We start from the raw sequence: 24,120 nt of genomic DNA on the forward strand, positions 1-24,120 counted from the left end.
TGGGTCAAAAAGAAGTGCAAAGTAACAAAGTAAAGCGGTCAGATGAAAGACCAGGTAAATAAGGATAAAACTTTCTTTCTTTCCTTCCTTCTGTCTTACTTGTTAGCCATTCATGAATGAAAGCTTGGAAGGAACTAAGTAGTTAATTTCTCTGGGAGACCAAATGGGTATATTACCTCAAATGACACATTTGCTCCTGAGCTCTAGCAGAAGAAATGAGTCATATTAAAATTAGTTTGGGATAGGAAACATTTTTCTCCCTTCTGCATACTGCATCTCTAATGTTGCCAATCTCTCACTTTTTCTAATTGCCAAATTCATTTTCAGAAATTAGTGAAGAGTATAAGCAGGAGGTAATTCAGCAAACAAAGCTATTTGGACCAATCATGAGGTTGGTTTCAGCGCATTGTTGTGAGCTGAATACTGAGAAAACAAGGACGTTCCTGAATTCAGTGACGTGTTTTTCATATTCACTGATTAAAAACCATAATAGTTTGAGGGGGGAAAAACAAGATTTAGAAGAACAGTTTCCATTAGTATAGAGCAATATTAATTTCTGTTGTACCTTTCGCCTGTTTGGACTAAAGCAAAGTCTTTGCTCATTTTGCATAAAGGCTTTGTGATTTGTAGATGGATGCCTGAAACATTAAACAGAAAACCAGAATACTACCTCAGAAAAATGTCAATAACTGCAATTATACTGCCATCCAATGGTGGAGGTTTTCATTCATCTTAGCTGAATCCCACCTCCCCAAACCTATTTCAGATTATTCTGATGATCCCCCACCTCCCATATATTTTATTTTTATGGTCAAATCCATTGTAACTTACAAATCTGAAAAGGAAATACCTTATTGCTATGAATTTACAACAAATATAACCACAAATGAGAAACACAATTTTGTTTCTTTAAAATTTTTTGCTCGCAATTATTTACTAAAGTAGTAAGAATTTTAAATAGGAAAAATGTATCTCTTGTTTTCTACAGATCATAGTTTTATTCAGACAATAATGTCTTGACTACTTTTGCCCATAAGCCCCTTTCACGCAAGCTACGATTAAAACCAATTGACTATTCTTTTCTAGTCAGGCAAATTCAAAGGATTCATATAAAGGGAACAATGAAGAAATTGCTCAAGAAGCTTTTGTCATATCTTAGTTTATTAAACCAAGATATGATCATCCAGATTCAGTTAATATTTTTCCTACACAAAGAGGGAGGAAGAGTGAGGAGTGGGTGAGTTCCTCTGGGAGGAAAAGTGTGCGGATGGAGTATGAGAACACTTGTCAGTCTTAATCCCTTCCTTTCTCTTGAGAGAATTTGAAGAATATGCATAGTACATATCAGCCCAGTTTAAGTGGATGAATTTGATTAATTAAAGAAAGAATGAGAGGTCAATCTAGTAGCATGCAGACTGAAGCTTCAAAGGAGACCACCAAAGCCACACATTACTAGTAAGAAAAATCACCTGAAGTTATTTTCTGTTCTTCTTCGCAGAGAAGAACTCCAATATGTTAATTATATTTTGTTTAAACTCTTAATTTAAACGTTTGTCTGGTTTGCTTTAATAACAATGGTGCTGTTTGCAAAGAAAGCTATTCCTGTCATTATATTTGTCAGTATAAAGATGGAAAACAGGGTTAGTGAAAGCACTGGGAGTGTTCATTTTATGCTATTACCTGTCCATCTGTCCACTGGAATGGTCTACTTATCATGCTTCTAGATTTTTCTCTTTCAACTTTAAGAATTATGAAAGAAAAAATCCATTTCCCCTTGTTCCTTTGTGACAGGTAGACTGAAGATTGTGGCCATTTGGATTAAAAACATATCCATCACTACTGGCCGACAGGTTATTATTATGTCTCCTTTGAATATATGAATTTCATCTGCTATGTATTGGAAGTCTAAGAATGCCAACTTTTTATATAAATAATTATCTTGCCAGTGATGTACTGCATACTGTTGCCATATTTTTTCACTTTCACAGCATTCTTGGCCTCATCACCCATAACATAAATCTTAAGCTTTCATATTTAATAAAAACCTTTAGACTAGCAATCTCTCTGTAATGCAGAGTGAACCAATCACACACCATAATCTGGCTATCATTTATTTGTTTTGTGGTGACAGATGTTTTAGAAGATATTCCTGTTTAAATTTGATGGCATGTTTGATACAGCCAGGCAACGGAAAGAGACCGTATTTACAGTCTATTTATAATTCTGAATTTGATGGTGTATGCATCTGCTAAGTAGACTTCAAAATGAGAATTGGGACAGTGATGTCAGATACCTCATTTAGCATCTGGATTTTTCTGGATGTAAGTGAAATGGAAGATGCAAAATGTCTTCAGGTTACATTTATTGTGTTTATTAAAAGACAATAGATGGAAAAGTTGTTTAGCGTTGGTAACATTGAGGAAGATGGGAACTCGTACCAGCATTAGCAATTTATTTCAGTGCTGCTTCTTTAAGTATATTTGCAAATGTATTGGAAGATTTTTCAATTTCTGACCTTGCTTGGAATGTTATAAAGTTTCACGCAATTTATCTATTTATCAATCTTTCTTCAATTAAATGTAATTTGCTATGCTCATATTTAATATTATATACTAGCTCCTTCCTGAGAATTATTTTGTTGTTGTTGTGGTTGTTTGTTTGTTTCACCCCTAAGTCTTGAGCACATGCAGTTATGTGTTTGACTGTTAAACTGAAATCAATGTTATTTACAGTCAGTTTACTAGATCTGACAAGTATATGCCAATTTAGTTAAAGCTTCAGGTGCATAAACTAGTTTTGATTCTTTCCTATATACAAAACCCTTGTGACCTAATCCATTTCACTCTCATAAACAATTTAGATTTTCCAAGAAATAAAGGAGTACAATCCTTATAGCATTAAAATAGTCACATCAAATATCACTATTATCATACCTGAGTTTACTTTTTTTTCTTCTGAAGCAAATACACAATGAATACAATCAAACACTCCAGCCATTTGAAAGTCAGACAACAAAGGCAAAGGAATGTTGATGTTCCGTGTAGTTGAGTATTAAGTGGGCAGATTTGCTATTTTCCTTGAACAGTTTTTTTTTATCCACAATGCTGTTCCTCTTAAATATTTATTTCTTACAGTATGCATATGTCAGTGCTGACTGCAGATTTCTGGGAGTTAAATACCACATATCTTAAAATGACCAAGGTTTAGAAACACTGCTACAGGTATATATGTATGCTTATGTGTGTAAGTGTATGTGCATGTATATATACAGTCATACACATTTAAGTGTTTCTCAGCACAGAACATTTTAGGATACATGGAATTTAACTCCCAGAATTCTCCAGCCATCATTGACATATACATAGGCTATGCAAACACAGGCACATTTTGGACCAGGGGTGAAATGCTCCCGGTTCGGACCTGATCGCCCAATCCGGTACCGATGGTGGCGGGTGGTTCGGAGAACTGGTAGCAAACATCCCTGCCCCCCCCCATGCCCAGCTGAGCCGCACGATCATCAGAGGCTTTTTTTAATTATTTTTAAAAGCATTTTTTCTACAACCTCTTTGGCCGAAAAAATACTTTTAAAAGTTTTTTAAAAAGCCTCTGATGATCGCGCGGCTCAGCTGGGATGGTCAGAGGCTTTTTAAAGCATTTTTTCTATAACCTCTTAAGGTTGTAGAAAAAATGCTTTTAAAAGTTTTTTTAAAAAAGTTGGCCATGCCCATTCAGTCACATTAACCCCCCAAGTCACACCCACAGAACAGGTAGTAACAAGTTTTACATTTCACCACTGTTTTCGACTGTACGTAGATCAACATTGCTGACAAGTTTCTGTTAATTTTATCTTCTTGTGCCATTAGTTGCTTTTGTTTTGGATTTTTTTTTTAAATAGACAACAAAATACATTGACTTTGCAAGAAAAAACAAACACTTCAGTTAAAAACAATGGTATGTCATTCTCAGAAAAACAGTGTTGAACATACAACTCTGTTTCTGAAAAATTGTAAGAGATAATAACATCTATCATGTTGATTCCTGCTTTAGCATCTACCACTACTATTGTAAGGGGTAAAATTTGGCCATATACTTTTAAGCCATTTGTTTGTTAATGGCTTAAAATCTTGATTTGATTGATCTATTTCCATAATTACCTCTTTTAAAATCAAGATCCCCACAATCCCCTAGAGTATTTACAATTTACAAACAAGGATTTCTTCACTGTAAAGAGATATTTTGTCTAAAAGTTATCCATTATTTCTAGAATGAACCCAAACAAAGACTATTTCAAAATTCATACAGAACTGATCAGCAGAGTGTCATCTGTACCTGTGGTGTCAAACTGGCAGCCCACAGGCAGGATGTGTCACGCTCAGGCCACACCCACCCCACTCTGTAAAGAGGAAAAATGTTGTGATACGTCACGTGACGGCAATGTGACACAGCAAGTTTGATACCCGTGACCTGTATTGTGTCCTTCCTTAAAATATAGTGTATTCAGGTTTCTTTTTCACATATGTTAGAACTTCATTATATGTATAATTCCTACAGGAATTATTTTTCAGATGAAAGATGAAAGTCCTAACATGTATTATCCCAAATACTTTTTTAAAAAAAGAAAATCCCTTTAAAGTTGAAGCTGTGGTGAGTTTTAACATATATGTGAATGAGAGAGATGCATAATTCAGGGCCAGAATGTAACTATTTCTTGTATGTGCTGTGATTATATATGACAACATAGTATAGTTTTTCAAGATGCAAGCTAAACCATGGTAACCTAGCCATACATTGAAAGTGCATATAGCATTATTTACCACAGATGTGTCTGTAAAATTGTATGTCACAGTACAGTTCTGATGTAATACGTTCTTGCTTATCCTTTCTAGGTTGCAAGACATGATATTTTGTATCATCTGTAACTTTCAAGCAGCTTTTTTGGCAAAAGCTCCATATTCAGAATACATTGCAAGACTAAAAGTTCTGAAGACAGGTGTGATGATTGCTAGGTCTAAATCAGTAGGCTAGCATTCAGCCACTTTAGCAAATTGTTAGTCCTAGGAAGGGACATCAAGAGTGTGATAAAATGCAAGCTGAAAAATGATCTAAAGGTGTAGCCCTGGAGAAGCCAATGATTGAAATTATAATTCTAAATGGCTATCATATAAAGGGACAAGATGAACAGATTCTGGAATGGCTGAAGAGAAAGAATCAAGCAAGTGCTGATTATTAATAGAAAAAAATGCAAAAAAACTGGCCTCAAATATTGAATTGTTCAAAAAAACCTGTAAACAAAGTCGGTATCTCCTCCTATAATCCTCCACATATGTGTATGTGTGTGTATATTTTAAGGCTCAGTGGGGATCAGTGAACCTTTCTAGGTAAATACATCACAGATGGTTTGATTAGTTCTTTAAACCCTTGAATTACTATGGAAAACTATATATCTCCATATTCACAGAATATTCTTTGGGATCGAACATAGGAAACAAATTGTGGAAGGATAGTTATTTAGCTAGATGTATTCTATAAAGAGGAGACTTTGCCTCATAAATTTGCTGCCACAAACTGGATTTGCCTGGAAAGTGATGCATTGTACTCTTTATGATTTATCCCTCACTTCCCTTCTGCATTTCAGATCGGACTCTACTCTATTGGTGATGCCATATCTGATTCTTTGCTCTTCAATATTTCAATTTTTTTGTAGTGTCTTCTTCATTCTCCTGTCTGCAAATCTTTGCTATTCTGGACTAAGCCTAATGTTGTTTGTCAGATGTGATGTTTTGAGTTGTATTAAAATAACTGACTGTAAGAGTTGGAAGGGGTATGAGAGTTATTCAACCTCCTGCTAGATGCAGGATTCTGCAGATTCTACAGGATTTCCTGATGGATGGCCACCTAGTTTCTTTTTAAATACCAGTAGCAAAGGATAGCCTACCACCACTAGAGGCAGGCTGTTCTGGTGCTGAACAGCTTTTAGAATAAGGACATTTATCCCAATGCCCCAAAATCTGCTTCTGGGTAATGTATTTCTGAGATCCAGTTCTTTGCAAACCATGGCTTCGTGTCCAGACTTCTGAAACAGTTCTGAAGAATATTGCACTATCTTCTACACTGACTTCCTTTCAGATACTTGAAGACAGATGTCATGTCTTCCCCGGCCGGAGCCTTCTGTTCTCAAGGATAAGCATACCCAATACATCCAACCATTCTTCTTAAATCTTTCCTCTCAGGCACCTTATCAACTTGGTTTCTGTCCTCTGCTATCCTCAGTGTCCTTCCTAAAACTCAGTATCCAGAACTAGATGTAATAATCTAGATGTTGTCTGACCAGTGCAATATAAGAGGAACAATGAGTGATCTTGATCTTGCCCACTGCATCAATGTATTCTAGGATTGCATTTGCTTTTCTTCCTAGCTGCATCTCAATGTTGGTTCATGTTCAGTTTATGATCCCTGAAGGTACCCAAATCTTATTTGCATATACTGCTACCCCAGTGTTGTTGCAATAACAATAGCACTTAGATTTATATACCATTTCACAGAGCTTTATAGCCCTCTCTAAGCAGTTTTGAGAGTCAGTATATTGCCCCAAAAAATCTGGGTTCTCATTTTACCAACCTCAGAAGGATGGAAGGCTGAGTCAACCTTGAGCCGGTGAGAATCAAACTGCAAAACTGCAGGCAGTCAGCAGAATTAGCCTGCAGTACTGCACTGTAACCACTGTCCCACCATGGCTCCCGTTCTATCCCACCTTTGATTTTTCCTATCCAAAAGTAGGACTTTACATTTATCCCTATTGAAATTCATATTTCTGGTTTCTGTCCAATGTTCCAAAGAGTAAAAATCCTTCTGTATTGTGATAACTGCCTTCTAAGGTGCATGTTTATTTTTTTTGTCACCTCTAAACTTGATAATCAAATTTTGTAACCTTTGGCCAAACCCTGGAAAAAATCACTTTATATACAGTGCTTCTTTTTTCTCGAAAAAGTTCTAAGCAGTTAAACATCTCCCAGTTCTACATACAGTACAGTTCCTGACGAACTGTAAATCCTCAGATATTTCTGACATGACATTTCCATTAAGTATAAAAGAAGCTTGAAGGGATCTTCTTAGATGACTGGCTGAGCCAGAAGGTGCGCTGAACATTGCATCCTGGATTTCTGTCCTGGATTTGTATTTCTTCCCTTCATTCATTGTGGGCTCCTACAGTAGAGCTTATATGTTATTGCCTGGATGTACATGAGGCAATTGCATTACAAATAAAACTTGTCTTGATTTGGGTCCAATAACAATTAAAACAATTTTCATCATGCCATATTGGATAAGTTACATTTTTTTGCTACTCCCTTGTTATTATATCTACAACTCATTTTTTTTGTTCCTTTAATGAAAATGCAGTTTTAGGTTTTCTTTATAAAACCATAGAAAAAGAGATTTTATAGCTAGGACTGAAAGTGACTAAACTTGACAACAATTGTATTTTATGACAACCTCTGCTTTCATGTCCCCAGCCTACTTTCCTATCATAATTTTTATTCCCTTTTGTGTATTTCCCCTTCTGTCTTTCCCCCCTCCCCTTTCCCGACTGCAAGAAATTCCGTATCTCTGCATTGGCTGGAAACAAATCTCTTTACCGGGGTGCATTTTAATGGAGGGCATGCTTCACTTAAGTCACTAGAACCTTAACTACAGAATATTCAATTTCTTTGCAACCCAGAACCAAAGCTTTTCCTTGAGAGCCATGCTCATAAGGATAGTAAAAGAATTAGTATTACAGGACTAAATCAGATTAAAGGAGGGGGGGGAGAATATGAATTAGATTTTGTAACAGATGGTGCATTGGAAATTAAAGGTGCTTTGCGAATGGAAGCGACAGCAGCTTTGCCTCTTTTTTCTCTCTCCGTCTTTCTCTTTCGTGCACTTGATAGACGGGTACAAATCACAACAATCCCGTCTTGACAGCCAATTTTGAGAATCTGATCTGGTTAAAGACATGGCTTTCCGGCTCCACTCACTGAAACTGACTTCTCTTTCATTTTTATACAGCATCTTGTCGCGTTTAGGAAAGTAGGATCACCTGTCTTCCTTTAATGAAATTTCTTTAATTACACTTATAGCTCTTTAGTGTTAATTACTTTTCCATTCAGTCTGAATTCTTAGTCGGTCTCCTAGGAGGATTTTTTCCCCCCCTGCTGATACACGTGCAATCATTTTTTTTCTAAAAAATGCTTTCATTACTAACAGTTCTTGTCAGATCTACTCCAATTAGTTCTTAAGTATCAAAATCAGTGAGTTGAAGAAAGAATAGTAAACAACGAACTGGCATTATTTTTATTTTGACCAAGTCACCGGTAAAAAAATGGAACTCTGCTGCTTCTTCCCATAAAGGCAAATTCCACTTTCAAGCCCCCTGGGTGCTAATAACACTACAGTAGGTTTACATTCGGCCAGAGTGGGATGCCTTGTCTGGTTAATTTGGGGTGATTTCTGGAAAGCAAAGTGGGGAGGGGGGAATAGATACAGAATAGGGAGGGAATCCTTTCCGAAGACATGAAGGCAATATCCTCAGAGCTGGCAACTAACTGTTAGTGGAAATAAAGCTCCCTCCTGGCAGTCAAATCAAATGTAGTAACAACTCAACGACTCCCTGCTGCTTGCTGACAGCATGGTGTAGCATACTGGGACAAACATTCACTTAAATGCTGATTGCAGGAAAACGTCATTTCACAACTTGCCAAGTGCTAGTTTTCCATTCTTTTTCTCGCCTACTCCTGTCCAGCATTTTTTCCCTTTCCCTTTTAAGAAGGGGAAGTAGGCAAAGGTATTTGGGGATAAATCATGACCACTTTGGGGGATACATTTGTTTATGTTTCTGTTAAAACATTTTATTTAATGGGTATACTGTTACTTGTTTACAACTGGTTCTTAAGAGAGCGTCTAACATATACAGGCCTTGGTCCCCTTGGGCAATGTTTTGGTCTATCAGATTGTGCTTATTTTTCTGGATTTCTATTTTAGGTTATTTATATTTGCGTTTTTTGTCTTTTATTTTTTTAAGCCACATGGTCATGATGGACTGTGACGGCCTATACATTTCATTCATTTCATTCATTTCATAAATAGATAAAATAAATACAGGTTGTAGTTTGAGAGGGACAGAGTAAATAACTACAGATGATGATTGTAATATTCAACTATTCTTTAATATTTCCAGTGCATAGATAGTAACAGTTTTTAAAAATGCAAACAATTGAAATTTAAAGTCTTGAGCCTGGAGATTCTTGGCTGCATTTCCTTCTTTATGTTATTGCTCTTTTCTTATTTCTTTGAAAAATGACAGACAAATAGGCACACATGATCCATAGCACCAGATTTGTGACTGGCACAAGTAACTGCTTTTGATGTTGTAATCACTTCAATATAATCCTTATTTGAAAAGCCTGTTACATCCTAAAATAAATCTTCCGTTATTTTTGTGGTATCTTTATTTTGTTTTCTTGACTGAATGCAAAGCAATGGATTGCTTTCTCTTATTTCTGTCTGTCTAAAAGGATGCTGGGTGAGCAGGGGTGGGAGGGAATGGCAGCTTTGTTTATAAGATTTATCCTTATCCTTCCTCCTTGCTCCAGGTGTGCATCTGTGAATTAGCAGGTGAGCTTTTGAGCCTGCAGGAGGGGAAAAGAAGAGGAGGCACATGCTGACTTGGGTTGGAAAAAAACTGAACTTTTTTGCTGATTGCTCCCAATTATTTACCACGATACAGGAGAGGGGCAGCTCAATATGGCTAAAAAAATGAAACATTTGAATGAATTTTTTTTTAAAAAAGCAACATGCTAAGGGAGTCAAAGAAGAATGAACACTGTGTAACATGAGTTGTTCATACTACTGTAGTAACCACCTTTACTACAACCCAGACTGGTCTATGTGCACAAATGTTCCTGACCTTTAAGTCCGAGTTCCTCCCAGGAACCTCGTGATTGCTGCCCAATGCATGGTTGGGATGCAGTGAATTTAAAGCTGTGCGTGTTTATTAAACACCTGAATGCCCGCTTGACTATTAAGCTGTAGGAGGTTAACTATTTATACTAAAAGATGCCTGCAGAGAAAAGGAGTGAAATCTGCCCTCCCCCTCAAGTTTCTGCAGGCTGTTTTTTCCACAGCATGACATGGGATAAAATAGTTTAAAGGAACTGAATGCAGTGAGGTGCACGTGACTCAAGATATTGCACATTCCTTTCTGCACAAAAATTGCTTTATAAATCAGTGGTCATTTATTCTTTAACCCAACTAATACATGTTTGAACTGACCAAACTGTGTACAAATTCAACAATTGGAAAGGCAACGTTTTTAAAAGCATTTTTTCTACAACCTCTTCGGACGAAAAAAGTAAAAAAAAAAAAGAAAAAAAGAAAGCCTCTGATGATCGCGCGGCTCAGCTGGGATCGTCAGAGCCTTTTGAAAGCATTTTTTTACAACCTCTTCACCAAAGAGGTTGTAGAAAAAATGGTTTTAAAAGTTAAAAAAAAAATTGGCCATGCCCACCCAGTCACATTACCCCCCCACTAAGCCACGCCCAATTTGTAGTAACAAATTTTAGATTTCACCACTGCTTCAGACCAACAGTCAAGTAAGTAATCCCCCATTCAAGAAACTGCCAAAGAACCATCAGTAAACAGGCCAACCAAAGAATCTCTAAGACCGCTCCTACCCACACAGACAGGTAAGACAACAGAATATAAACTGACAGCAAACAGCACTCCTTACTAGTACTGATGATGTTACCTAGTTAGGGTAATGAAACGTCTGCAAGAAAGCAAGCAAACTCAGAGAGCACCAAGGACCCCTCCTTTGTAACCTTTGCTGTCTTTCTACAAACAAAGTCAATGGGGAAGCAGGCTGAGGATACAAATGTTGATCATCTTATATCCTCATTTAATGGCCCATGGTGATTTGCTTAACAACAGCAACTGAAATTTCTGTCACTAAATGGTGCATGCAGGTGATATCACGCTCCATGACTCCTTCGCTTAGTGATGGAATAATTCTGGTTCCAATTACCATTGTTAAGTGAGGACTACCTGTTTACATTTAATTTTAATATTGGTTGTTCTGTTTAAATCATAAAGACATAATCATTGCATATTGCCTTAATTTTCTTCTCCCCCTGTAGGCCTAAAGCCATGTAATTTGGTTTTCTTTGTGTTGAACTAGTCATGATTTGTGTAGTATAAGGACAGGGAACTATTGTTGCTAATGTTGACCTTGCAAGTAAAATCTACCATCATGTCATGGCCTTTAAAGATCTGTCTGCCCCAACAACTACAGCGATGGTGCATATCTAAGGACACATATAATGAAAGCTACATTAGTGCATATATACAGACTTGTTAAAACACTTTGTCTCACTAATATTGATTAAACAGCAGTAGTTTGTTTAATGCAAGTGTATTTTTTCAATTATTACATTGCTTAAAAGTCATTAGGATAATGGCGACTATCAGTGAAATACATTAGATATAGAATAATGACATAAGAATTGATCTGGATTTGGCAGGAAAGGAAAACACATATCTCTCTTTCTCTCTCTTGTCATATAATGCCAAAACCCAACTGAGATGATAGATAAAAGAGTTCTATAAACTTGATAGATATAAAATGTGCATGGTTTATAGGCATATACATTCCACACTATTGCCAAAATAATTGTTATGTTGATGAATATTTTTGCCAGTTAATTATGCGAAACATTGCATATATAATTACATATTGTTATTATGCATGTAACAATAGCATTGATCCATCAATTGTTTACATGTAACATTTAGCGCATAAACACAAGAAGCTAACTCAGAATTGATTGAAACACTTGTTTGCAACCACAGGTTTTAGCAAAGCTAAATCTGAAGACAAAGAAGGCCAAGGAAATTAACTGAAAACAAATTATGCCTGCTTTTGATTTAACCCATATCTGCTACAATATTGTTGCAGTTCCTAATTTTCTGAATCCTGTGATGTTGCATCACACTAGATTCTCTCTTCTTGTGGTTATGGGATGGATTCATCCTTGCTTATTTGAGATAACCTTTGTGTGCCAACTACAAATGTGTTTTTCATCTGAGGAACACTTTGAAACTGTCCCCACATTAATTAGTGTTACAAGATAAAGAGAAGGAGAGAGGGAGAGATTGAATAGGGTGAAGAGAAGGATAGTTTTGAAACATGTTATGTGCCCTCTTTTTAATGGGGTCTATTGTCTCCTCAGTGTTCATTTGTAATACCAACATAGTGCGTAGTGCAGTATACTTGCTTTTCAGCATAGGTGTAAGAAAAGGATGTTATGAATCTCCCACAAGAGAGGATATGTTTGTGTATGTGCATGCACACATAAACACACATACATGCAAATGAAATAAAAAAAAATCCTATTTATTTCTGTACAGATATTTATTAAGGACAACCTTGATATAGTGAAATGTCCTTTAGAGATAGGATTATTGAGTTGCTTAGTTTCCTGTGTTTGTTTGCTTGACTCTCCCCTGGTCCGGGCCTGGACCTTTTGAGATAGGATTTGTTATGATTAGTAATAGTCTCATCCATTAAGGTTAACCAGGGACCTCTTAAGATTTTTCTTATTAAAAAAGAGGGGGAAAAAACTTTCTATTCGTTTCCCAACTAAGCCAGTGCACCTTAATGCAATGATGATATGTTAGACACAGCAGTTGTCAAAGCATCGTATTACAGTGATGCCATAATGACACCCTGTCTCTGTAAAGTAGTCATGTTTTCTCAAATCACACGTTGCACCGTTGATTTCTGACATGACACTTCATTCAGTCGCTTTCCTTTTTTTTTCGGCATTGCCATTCTCTGACAATAGCAGCTGGTGCCCATTTTCCCACTAAGTGATTCACATTTTGCCACTTTGCTAGAGTGCAATTAGCTGAAGCAGAAAAAAAAGAGTCATTGTAAAGTAGCTCAGCTGAGATTGTAACTCAACTCCATAACAAGAGCTGGCGAGTCAGTGCCTTGAGGTGAGCAGTGTATTTGGGCAGAGGAAGCAACTTTGAGATTTTTTTTGCTTTTTCACACAAGAAGTACAGTAATCACTCCCTTTGGATTCTGGTATTCTTGTTTTGACCCAGCCTAAGCAGAAGCAAGAAACAGACTCCTTGTCATGAAAAATCCCTCTTTATTTACCTCTTGTGAATTAATTGCATTCACCCACCAAAAAGTCCAGGCAATAGTCCTTCAAGGAGTTAAGTGCAGTAATAGATCTTATCAGTTCCTTGCGATAATTGCAAGGCCATGGGCTCCCAGCCGAAAGGCTGCAAATTAAGTTCTGGCAAGCAGTCTTGGTGGCACGAAACACAATGAGCAAAATCTTCAAAAATACAAACTGTTATCTCCTACGACAACCACTCCCCTTCCATTTATTCCCCAACCAGGGAGGGGCCATTCAGCATCCATGTATGCTTTGCTTCCTGAGTTGACTCCTTGTCCTCCGTTGTTCACCTCTCCTAACTTCTCTGTGCATGTGTGCATCTGGAACAGGCCCCAGCTGTTCTTCCTCCTCATTCATATCAGCCTCCAAAGGCAGCTACCTCTCCGGTGGCTGGGAAATGTTGGATGACCCTGGCTCTATCTCTGCGTCCAATGCAGAGCATCCATCAGCACCTTCCCCAGACTCCAGAACTGGCCCAAGTTCCTTCCCAACCTCCTCATGGTCCGAGTCTGCCACCAGCTCCGCTGGCAGCTGGTGGGCCACAACAATTTTCTATGTTCTCATTCTTTGTTGACTTTATTTTCAAATATAAATTACAAGTTCCAGCATGCTGCTAGAGCTGCCTCCTCCTCCTCCTTCCCCTTCCCCTCCTCCTCATTTGTGCAACAGAAATTTAAAATATATAGCCCGTTTTCATTTACTTAATACTGATGTGTCTGTATCTTATTAAATTAATTTGAGATTTAGTCATGCTGAGAGTACAGCCACTGAATTCTGGACCTATTTAGTTCCAACTGTTTTATGTCCACCTGATTTCAGGGGGATAACTGTGTTCACACATTCATGCCCTTGTCATATCTTGGTTGGATTACTGCAGTGTGCTCTATACGGGGCTACCTTTGAAGAATATTTGGAAGCTACTACTGGTACAGAATGCAGTGGCATGGGCAGTTCTGAAGGTCCCTAAGCTGACCCATGTAACACCTCTGTTAGATGAGCTGCATTGATTGCCAGTTTGTCCAATTGAAGGTGTTGGACCTTTAAAGTCCTTCATGGTATTGGACCAGGTTATCTGAGGTATTTTCTTACTCTAGTGGGATTCATCATTCCCACTCACACTGGCAGGAGAGGCCTTCTTTGGACCCTGTCAGCCAAAGAATTATGGCTAATGGAGAAATTGTTTCTCAGCAGAGGATGGAAGATCTTTCCTCCAAAGGTGAGATGTGCCTTCACTCTTCTGGTCTTCTGGAAAGGCCTTAAAACCTGACTCTGTTAGTTCGCTTCGGACCCTGATAGAGGCGCGCTATGCTGGAGGTGGTAGATTAAGAGAGAGACAAAAATCTATTCCTATACCATCCATACTCTTGGTATTAACATTTTATTTAATTGTTGCTAACCTTAACTTTAATACTGTTAAAGTTTTTATATGTATGCATTTATGCTAAATATAAACACCTAGTTTCTTTCAGAACAGTGAAATGAGTAGCATATAAATTTAATAACTAAATATTAAATAAGTGTAACCACCATTCTGGTAGTTCCACCACTCTTGTCTGGAAGAAAAATGAGATATTCATTGAGTAAATAAATAAAATGAATAGTTACTCTATGGCTAACTAGATACTGGTCCAACTTATTTGGGCTAGATGAACTTAGGGTACATATGTGTACCATGACTGCCTTAATATATTTTAGAGATGCAAATGTATTCTGTATTGCTGGAGAAATCTCTAGCCCTAGAACTACCAGTAGATCCTGCTTCCTCTTCTTTTCCTCTCCTCCAAATTATTTTAGAGTCACCTTGTTGGTGAGATGGGTGGCATTTAAATTAAATTATATATTAAAATAAATAAATAAAACTATTACTTAATTCTATGACTGTTTTCTGTTCAAACTGAAAAGTGAAGTTGGCTTATCAAGCAAAACAGTGCAATTTCCCATGACACCCCCTCCCAAAGATGATAATAACATTAGATTTTTGAGAGAAAATGGGAAAAAGCAAAGCTGCATTTCATAGTCTGAAACCAATGCAAAAGTAGGCTCTCCCTTGTATGCCTGATAGGAAAGGCTGCTAAAGCCAAAGGCGCAGGGGTGGGTTCTACTTATGTTTACTACTAGTTCGCAGCGGGGTGGCGTGCGCGCTCTTCAGCGCATGCGCAGAAGCATTTTGATGACATCAGGGTCAGTGGGCGGAGCCTCCTGCCGGTTTTACTACCGGTTCTATAGAACCGGTGCGAACCGGGGGCAACCCACCACTGCAAAGGTGTCTTCAGAAGTGTTTCTCCTTCACATTTGAATGTCCAGACCAGCTTGTAATGGGGTGGGGGTGGGGAGACGTAGTCTCTCAAAGTTAGACCTTAAACTATTGGGAGCTTTAAAGGTTAATACAACCTTTACATTGTACCTAGAAGCGTGTAGTAATTCTGAGTGGCGATCAAGGATGGAACATATGCTTCGTTATTAGCATGGTTCATGAAGTCATCCCAGAAATGTCTTCCCAGAAATTCTGCAGTGACTACGGTAGTTAAATTTGTTCTTGTATCTCTTCCCATCTCTATTCAGACCATGAAAGCATCAGCTGCTTTTTAAACTTCTTTGCATTGACAGAAGAAAGAAGACATAAATATAGTAAATAAGTTTAAAAATATATTAAATCCCTGGGTAGTTGTTAGACTTACAGTATCAGATCCATGCTACTTTATTATGATAAAATTTATTAGATAGTCCTTATTATCTGGATGATGGCTGTCGGTACAAATTGCAAGTTAATTCTTTTAAGAGTCTGAAGGAAATCAGGTTATAGCTCACTATTAGAGCACATTCTTTATAACCAGACGGGCTCAGGTTGAACTTTTGCCATCTCTTTCTATTGCCCAGCTACAATGCTGAAAAGAAGCTGACAGTCAGTACAGGTGAAAGCCAGTTAGAACATGACTCAAAATGTCTTCAAGCAATTTTTAGAGTTAACCCCCCCCCTCAAATCTTTTTAATCTGTATAAAATATGGCAAAGCTCAAATGGAAAATAGAACCTGGTGGGGAGGAGAAAGAATTAAAAGATAGTTGTAAAGTTAGTCCTTGATTTAAGACTTAAGAACACAAGGGAGTCCAAAATTTCTATTGCTAAGTGAGACATTTGTTAAGTGGGTTTTGCCCCACTTACAGCCTTTCTTGCTGCAGTTGTTAAGTGAATAACTGCAGTTGTTAGGTTAGTAGCACGGTTCTTAAGTAAATCTGGCTTTCCCTTGACTTTGCTTATCAGAAGGTCGCGAAAAGTGCCGTTGTAACTTTGAACAGTCACTAAACAAACTTTTGTAAATCGAGGAGTATCTTAATGCATTCTTGTTTTTACAAACATCTGTATTTTTGTGTTGTTAGAATAATCATGAAACCTGTTTAGAATGCTACATATAAAGCTATATAAAGATAGGTTAACTCACATATTTTGTTTTCCCATAGAACTTCCCCAGTGGCCTACAACATGCTCTCAGTTATCTATTTTAAAGAAGCAAAATACCCTCCAAGATACATCTTAGAAAACAAATTACATATACAAACACAACATTAAAATTCCCTGTTTCATACAGGAATATTTTTTTTTTAAAAAATGTTGAAATAGGTTGAAAATTTATTTTACTTACAAAATAACTCCAAAAATTTAACAGAATTATTCAAAAGTCTATTTCCTTGCTCCTTTGCTAGCAGAACAAAGGATTGATTCCTATCCTTACAAGGTGTACCTATAAGGTACAATCTATTAAATAAAAATAATAATTTATTTATTTTATTTACATTTATTTAAGGATAAATACTGTGCACTTAAATATGAGACATATTATTTCTCATTGTAAATATTAACTACAATTATATATTTTTATTAATCTCCTGTGACCTAAACCCCCTTATAATAACAGTACAATGTAAAATTGACTATGGATAAATAAAGTCATCATTGTAAGAGTAGCTTTTTCTGAAAAAAAGTGTTCTTTTTGAAATAAAGTTCTATTCACTATAGTCCTCTTAGACTTAATATGAATTTTAGTGCCTCTAATTATAGATTGAAGTGAAGTCTAGAATAAAAACCACTGGCTGATGACTGAATTTAAAGATAGTTGTTAATATTTCAGACTTATATAAAAAAAGACTGCAGGAAATCTTGTACAGAAAGGAAATAGGAATCAAACTCTTTTGGGGGGGAAGGTTAATAAGGGAACTTGAAATGTAATGAGTAAATAATGATTAGGAAATAATTGCTCTGTTATAAAGATCTCTTTTACTTGTCACTACTGTACCTCTCATAACAAGCTCAAATAATGAGTGCTAACAGGTTTAGCCAAAACAGAATAGAAGTATTATCCATCCCAAGGTTGGAAATACGCATATTAGTATTGTGCTAACTACTGGTAGTTGCAATTGGAATGTTTTTTCCAACATTTATGGGAACAAAAAAGAGGGAAAAGAGCTAAATTAACTTTCAGGGAGCAAAACAAAATTTTCAACGGTGGTGATTTTGAATTATAATTCCCTTTTTTATTGTCTTTATTTCCCTCCTTTTTATGTTAGTGATATACTTGAGCTACTGCTAGTACATTTCCACTGCCATTTACTCCTAGTGTGTCTTGGAGTGGTATAGTGTGATTAGGTTCATATATTGTACCAGGCCAAAATGTGGTTTCTTCATATTGACCTAACTTGTGTGAACTGAATTAATGGTGGCTTATTGAATAAATCATGATAAAACTATATTGATATGCACACATAGTCTATATCTCCTGTAGCTGTGTTTATATATTTTCCTCTCCATTTCCCCCAGAATAATTGTCTGTTAGGCTGGGAGAAAGAGACTGGTCCAAAGTCACATAGCCAAGGAAATCCACAGAAAGTCTTTGAACCAGTCACTCAGCCTCGATCCAACCTAGATCACAAGATGGTGGCTGTAGAGAAAAATATGAGGAGGAAGTACACCTAAGTAAAAGGCAGGATATAAATCAAATATATATACATACACAAATAATTATGATTAAGACATGGTTTAGGTTTGGTTATAAGTAATGCAAAGCCACCAACCACAGTAGCTAGGATTTCATATCTAACAAGTGGAATTTACCATTTTGCTGCTTTAATAGTGTTACCTGAATAGTAATGGACTTTCTAATATAGCACTTTATTCCTTCAGTAGCCAGAGATAGATTTTTACCACAGATTGCTTCAAGGAATGTGTGTTACCTCTCTTTCCTGATCTCCTACAAAATGTGGTTGGTGTGATGATTAGAATGGCAAAGTGGAATTAGGTGGAGGAGTCAGATATAAATCTCCAGAATCAAACAATAAGACATATAAAGAATATATTATGCAGTTTTTCTTCCAGTTAAATTTGCTCGAGTTAATTACATAATCCATTCCAGAGAACTCAGCACAGGATCTTTTCCTTATCCATTTTTTCAGGACAAAAGAAAAATCATCCTAAGTGCCTTAAATCTTCACTCATATCAAATCTTTTATTTAAAAAAAAAAAAAGCTATGTGTGATATGAAGTTTTTTTTATAAGAAAGAAAACCTATGAATTCCTAAACATTTTTAAAAGCTTGTATTTTTTTCAAACCTAGAGAAATGTTATTCAGAGGCATCCAGCCCTTACAGTAAAGTTCTGTAATTACTAGATTGGGAGAGAATTATTTGATATTTTAATTATGGACATACCAAATCCTGTGTCAGAATGAAGACATAGACTTTTTGCTGATAGACAGCAAGAAGAAAGCCAAGCTTCAGTGGCCAAATATTTCATGCTGTATCCCAGATTGTAATGTATTTAAGAGCTGTCTAACAAGTATAAATTAATAAATTAGGTATTTTTGTAAAGACTCTACACTGAAAGGAATTCATAAGATTGCAGTAATTCAGTAATGATCCATTTTCTTTCAAATGGTCTTGAGAAAAATGTTTGAGAATAAGAAAAAAGAATGAGGGATTTATTAATTATAGATGTATTAATTACACTAGTCACCACAAGGTAGAAAATGGAGAGGAAACCCGATTGAATACAATATAATAATGAAACATTATTCTCTTCAAATAGTGGAAAAGTATATTTTTGGCTGGGCTTTTTCCTTAGTTGGATATCATATTGATTTTGTTCCTCATTATTAACATAATATTTGTCCAGGTAACTGATGACAAACTCTCTAATTAACAATCAGAATTTGCACTGACTTTGGGACTTGAAAATCTACCCCAGTCTTTGCATCTTTATTGGAATTCCTAAGCAAAATTGGTACTCCAGGTGCCATGTTCTTGCCCCATGTTATTTTTTCCTTTGGGGAAGAATGATTGAGGGGGATGCGGTAAATACTTGCAGATCCATGCATATTTTAAAAAATGCAAATAGCTTTGGACAGCGCACCAAAGAGATAATAAAATAAACTTCAGATTAAATTTGAATTATTAAAACCATATTGTTAAATAAGATATTAACCGCTGAAGAAAAATCATCCTTAGAAACCTCAAAGGGTAATTTAAAAGGGGATATCTGTGCTTTATGACTGTCCTTTCACTACAGGCAATATAGAAAACAATCAGAATCACATTTTACACCAGTGTTTTTCAGCTTTGGCTACTTTAAAATGGGTAGACTTCAAGTCCCAGAATTTGCATTCAACATGGCTAAGTGGAGAATTCTAGGAACTGATGTCCACCCATCTTAAAGTTGCCAAGGTTGGGAAACACTGCTTTAGACAATAACCAGGCAGGTACAGAAAACAGTCCTCTTGAGTTGTTGGATGTTTAGGGCAGCATTTTATTAGTTACTAACAAAATCTCTAAAATCTCTAAATGAACTTGCTAAAGTGTTCTTTTCTCTTCCAAGTTCTTTGTTAGAAGATTGGGCAACAAGAGATCACTTTATTTCCTGTTAGAGTTCATAAGATAAGAAATTGCTTCTCTTCTTAAGTTCTTCTCCAAGCTGAGGTAGTAGATTTAGGCTACTGTAGTGCATATCTTTATCTCAAACTTTGATCCGTTGAGCTAGCAGGACTGCTAAATTATTAAGTTAGTATATAGATGATAATAAATGTTTTATTTAATCTTGATTTAGCAAAGGAATATGAGAATTCTAACGAATTAATTTCAGCTATACTTTTGTTTTTGGAAAGGATATTGTGTAAATATATTTCTTTGACTCTGCTGAAATAAACCAATACTTATGTAAAATATCATGACAAGAGATAGTTGGTTAATTGAGAAGATGGAACCAAAGTTCTGATAACTAAGAGATTCACTGAAAACATTTCCTTTCCAAATTTGATTAAACACTCATATTTTTAAAAGGTAACATGTTCTAGTTTGATAACAGTTCATGAAGCCTGTCGAGAACGCTGTCGATTTATCCAAAATAATTTTTTCACCTAAAATTTAGTATAAGAATGACATAGATGAATCAGTCATATTGATATGTTCTTCAGGATTAGAAGCTATTTTTTTGTTGAATATTGACCCAACTCAAATTTACCTCTGTCATGAGTGAAATAGATTTCGCTGCATTCTTGAAAATCTTTCAAAGAGTACATTATCATGGTGTTTGCCATGACAGCACTGTCTCTTCAGTTAAGAAGCACATAGCAATCAATCTGCCACTTAGCAGAATTTTTTTCCAGTTTTCACAGTCAGAAAATGTGCAAGTTCAGATGTTTTTTACTACTTTGAATACCTCCTTTTTAATAAGAAGAAATCAATGATCTTATCATCTGACAAGTAAAACTTCTGTTTCCTTCTTTCAACAACAGCATTCCACCCCCCATCCTCCAAATAGTCAAATATTAGCTTTCATGTCATATAGTCTTCCAGGTGTACTGGATGCTTACATTATTATTGATTAATCCTATGGACAACAACTAAAATGTAACTGCAGACAAAGCTTATGAATTATTCCATTTAGATTTTGTGAAACAGAAATCAAGCTTAATTATCCACTGTAATCTGAGATCAAAAATCTCTTTATAAATTTCTTTAAATTTGATTTATTCCTTCATACTGAGATTCAATCAATACAGAATGTACAGTCATGCTTTAGGAAACTTGCTGACAAAAAAGAATTTACTGAGTAAAACATTCATCTGATAGATACAGAAACAATTTTGATGTTCTTTGCTTTTATTGTTACCAGAGAGGATAAATGTGTTGTCATAGAGGAAAGAAGTTCTAAGAACAATTTGGCAGTGAATTCATTTATTACTGCATATGACAATTTTAGAATTTGGAGAGGTGATTTAAAAGAAATATATTGTATTATATATTTTATAATTTTTGTCTACAGCCAGTTTGAGTGCTACAGCTCTGTCATGCGCTTTTGCTGATTACTTTCATGTAAAACAAGAGGTATTGACTAATGAATGAATGATGTACAGTCTTTAGCCCTTGCAGCACGCATTTAAAGATCATTGTCTTTAATGCACAGAAACCTCTTTCTCTCCCATTCTCTTTACAATGCAGGCTTCTTTGCAGAATGTCAAGCAAGGATCGACACATTGATTCTAGCTGTTCGTCATATATCAAGACGGAACCATCAAGCCCCGCCTCCTTGACGGACAGCATCAACCATCATAGCCCTGGTGGCTCCTCTGACGCCAGTGGAAGCTACAGTTCAACCATGAATGGACATCAGAATGGGTTAGATTCACCACCACTCTACTCTTCAGCCCCCGGTCTTGGGGGTAATGGGTCTGTCAGGAAACGATACGATGATTGCTCCAGTACCATTGCTGAAGATTCACAAACCAAGTGTGAATACATGCTGAACTCAATGCCCAAAAGATTGTGTTTGGTTTGTGGTGATATTGCATCAGGGTATCACTATGGTGTGGCTTCATGTGAGGCCTGCAAGGCTTTCTTCAAGAGGACAATTCAAGGTCAGTGCTTGATTACCCTTTTTCACAGCTGAAGAAAACCATAGCACAATTTTGTCTCTCCTCCCCCCTCCCTTTGTTTTCTATGGAACCATTTTGTATAATTTGATTGGATCAAATCATGCTTGTGCTAGGATCCAGTATATTCTGTTGATATGGTTATGTGAGTGAAGGCTGCACAGTTTAGATTGTCAGTTTTTATTTTGATATAAAATTTTAGATTAAGATGTTTTATCCATAGACGCCTCTTTCTTTCTTATCAGTCTTCTTTGGATGCGGGAGACTTCCTTTACAAAAGTTAATACAACTTTCCAGAAGTAACTCCTGATACCCTCTGTCATGTTTATCTTAGCCTTTATTTTGTCTCGTGTGTGTGTATGTTTGTGTGTTTTAAAAGTATATTTGAACAATAAGATGACCAGTTCCAAAATACATTTTATAATTTAACACATTAATGTACTTCTTTGATACAAGTTAGCAAATAAGCCTTGTAAGTATTTTTACATATTTTAGCTAAATTTTAAAATATTTGTAATGATTGCTGTTCTACTATTACAGCTGATATGCTTTCACATTGTGCTAAGTTCATTGTCATTGTTCATTCATCCATTGTCTTCGTTTCCACAAGATGTTACTCTTTACTTTATAAAGAGTAACCATTAGGATCACATAACCCACTAAGTCAAAATCAAATAAGGTATGGTATAGCTTATCATATACTGTATGAATCAGGTTATTGTGTGATTTCTTATGTTTTATTTATAAGGTAATTTCATGTCCTACCTTAAGTAGTTCTGTTTATAGAAATGGTACAGCTTGAGTATTAAAGGCTATGATGGGATCAACAATTTTTTTTTGGCTCTTGTACCATCAAGCAATTATGCTAGCTCATAAGTAAAAATGCAGAAATATTGAGAGAATTCAGGCAAGTTCTTATGTGAAATTGCCAAAAATCACAAGAAAACAAGAGATTTTAATGAAATCTCATGAAATTTGACCGAATAACAAAATAACAGAGTTGGAAGGTACCTTGAATGTCTTCTAGTCCAACTCCTGCTCAAGCAGGAGACCTTATACCAGGGTTGTCAAACTCTCAGCCCATGGGCCGGATGCATCACATGCTGGCCACGCCCATGCCTGGTTTAGTGAAGTTTAGGGAAAAGTTGTGATATGTCATGTGACGATGACATGAGACGACACAAGTTTGACACCCCTGCCGTATACCATTCCAGACAAATGGGTATCCGGTCTCTTCTTAAAAGCCTCCAGTGATGGAGCACCCACAACTTCTGAAGGCAAGCCGTTCCACTGCTTTATTGTTCTCACTGCTAAGAAATTTCTCTTTTGTTCTAGGTTGCTTCTCTCCTTGACTAGTTTCCATCCATTGTTTCTTGTTTTGCCTTCTGGTGCTTTGGAAAATAGGTTGATCCCCTCTTTTTTGTGTGTTCAAATTTTGGAACACAGCTATCATGTCACCCCTAGTCCTTCTTTTCACTAGAAATACTCGATTCCTGTAACTGTTCTTCATATGTTTTAGCCTCTAGCCCTCTAATTATCTGTGTTGTTCTTTTCTGCACTGTTTCCAGAGTCACAATATCTTTTTTATAATACGGTGACCAAAACTGGATGCAGTATTATAAGTGTGGTCTTACTAAGGCTTTATAGAGCGGTACAAATACTGTTTATTTCTCTCCTAGATCTTTTCGCATCCTCAGGTAAGATAGATTTTGGATTGTTGTGCAGTTTCCTTAAGGATATTATGCATTACTCTAAGTTATAAAAATGTTTTTTTATTGAATAATAATAAATAAACCAATAATAAGATCCCATCTGAAATATGTAGAGTTTCACTTTAGTTTCTTCCTGCTTCAATATTTAGGACATGATTACTAATGAAAATTACTGCTCTCTGCTTAGTTATAAAATAACAGTAACCAGAAAGAAAATGTTCACCAGGCTCCCACAAAGACCAGAATACATATTGCCAAGACTACTCTATATC

At 36.3% G+C, this 24,120-nt stretch overlaps 1 protein-coding gene across 9 annotated transcripts in view; it reads left to right on the top strand.

Annotated features, from left to right (window-relative positions):
- Nucleotides 1-24,120, top strand: part of ESRRG (estrogen related receptor gamma) — a 473,251-nt gene that overhangs the window by 304,744 nt on the left and 144,387 nt on the right. For all 9 annotated transcript variants that reach the window (XM_060692488.2, XM_087883184.1, XM_034427822.3 and 6 more), the window contains one exon: nucleotides 21,706-22,121. In XM_060692488.2, the coding sequence (XP_060548471.1) occupies nucleotides 21,706-22,121 (416 nt within the window). The remainder of the gene's footprint in view (nucleotides 1-21,705; nucleotides 22,122-24,120) is intronic.

This window comes from Pantherophis guttatus, chromosome 1 (genome assembly GCF_059756535.1).
Source record: "Pantherophis guttatus breed Tessera chromosome 1, ASM5975653v1, whole genome shotgun sequence".
In the NCBI taxonomy this organism is placed as follows: domain Eukaryota; kingdom Metazoa; phylum Chordata; class Lepidosauria; order Squamata; family Colubridae; genus Pantherophis; species Pantherophis guttatus.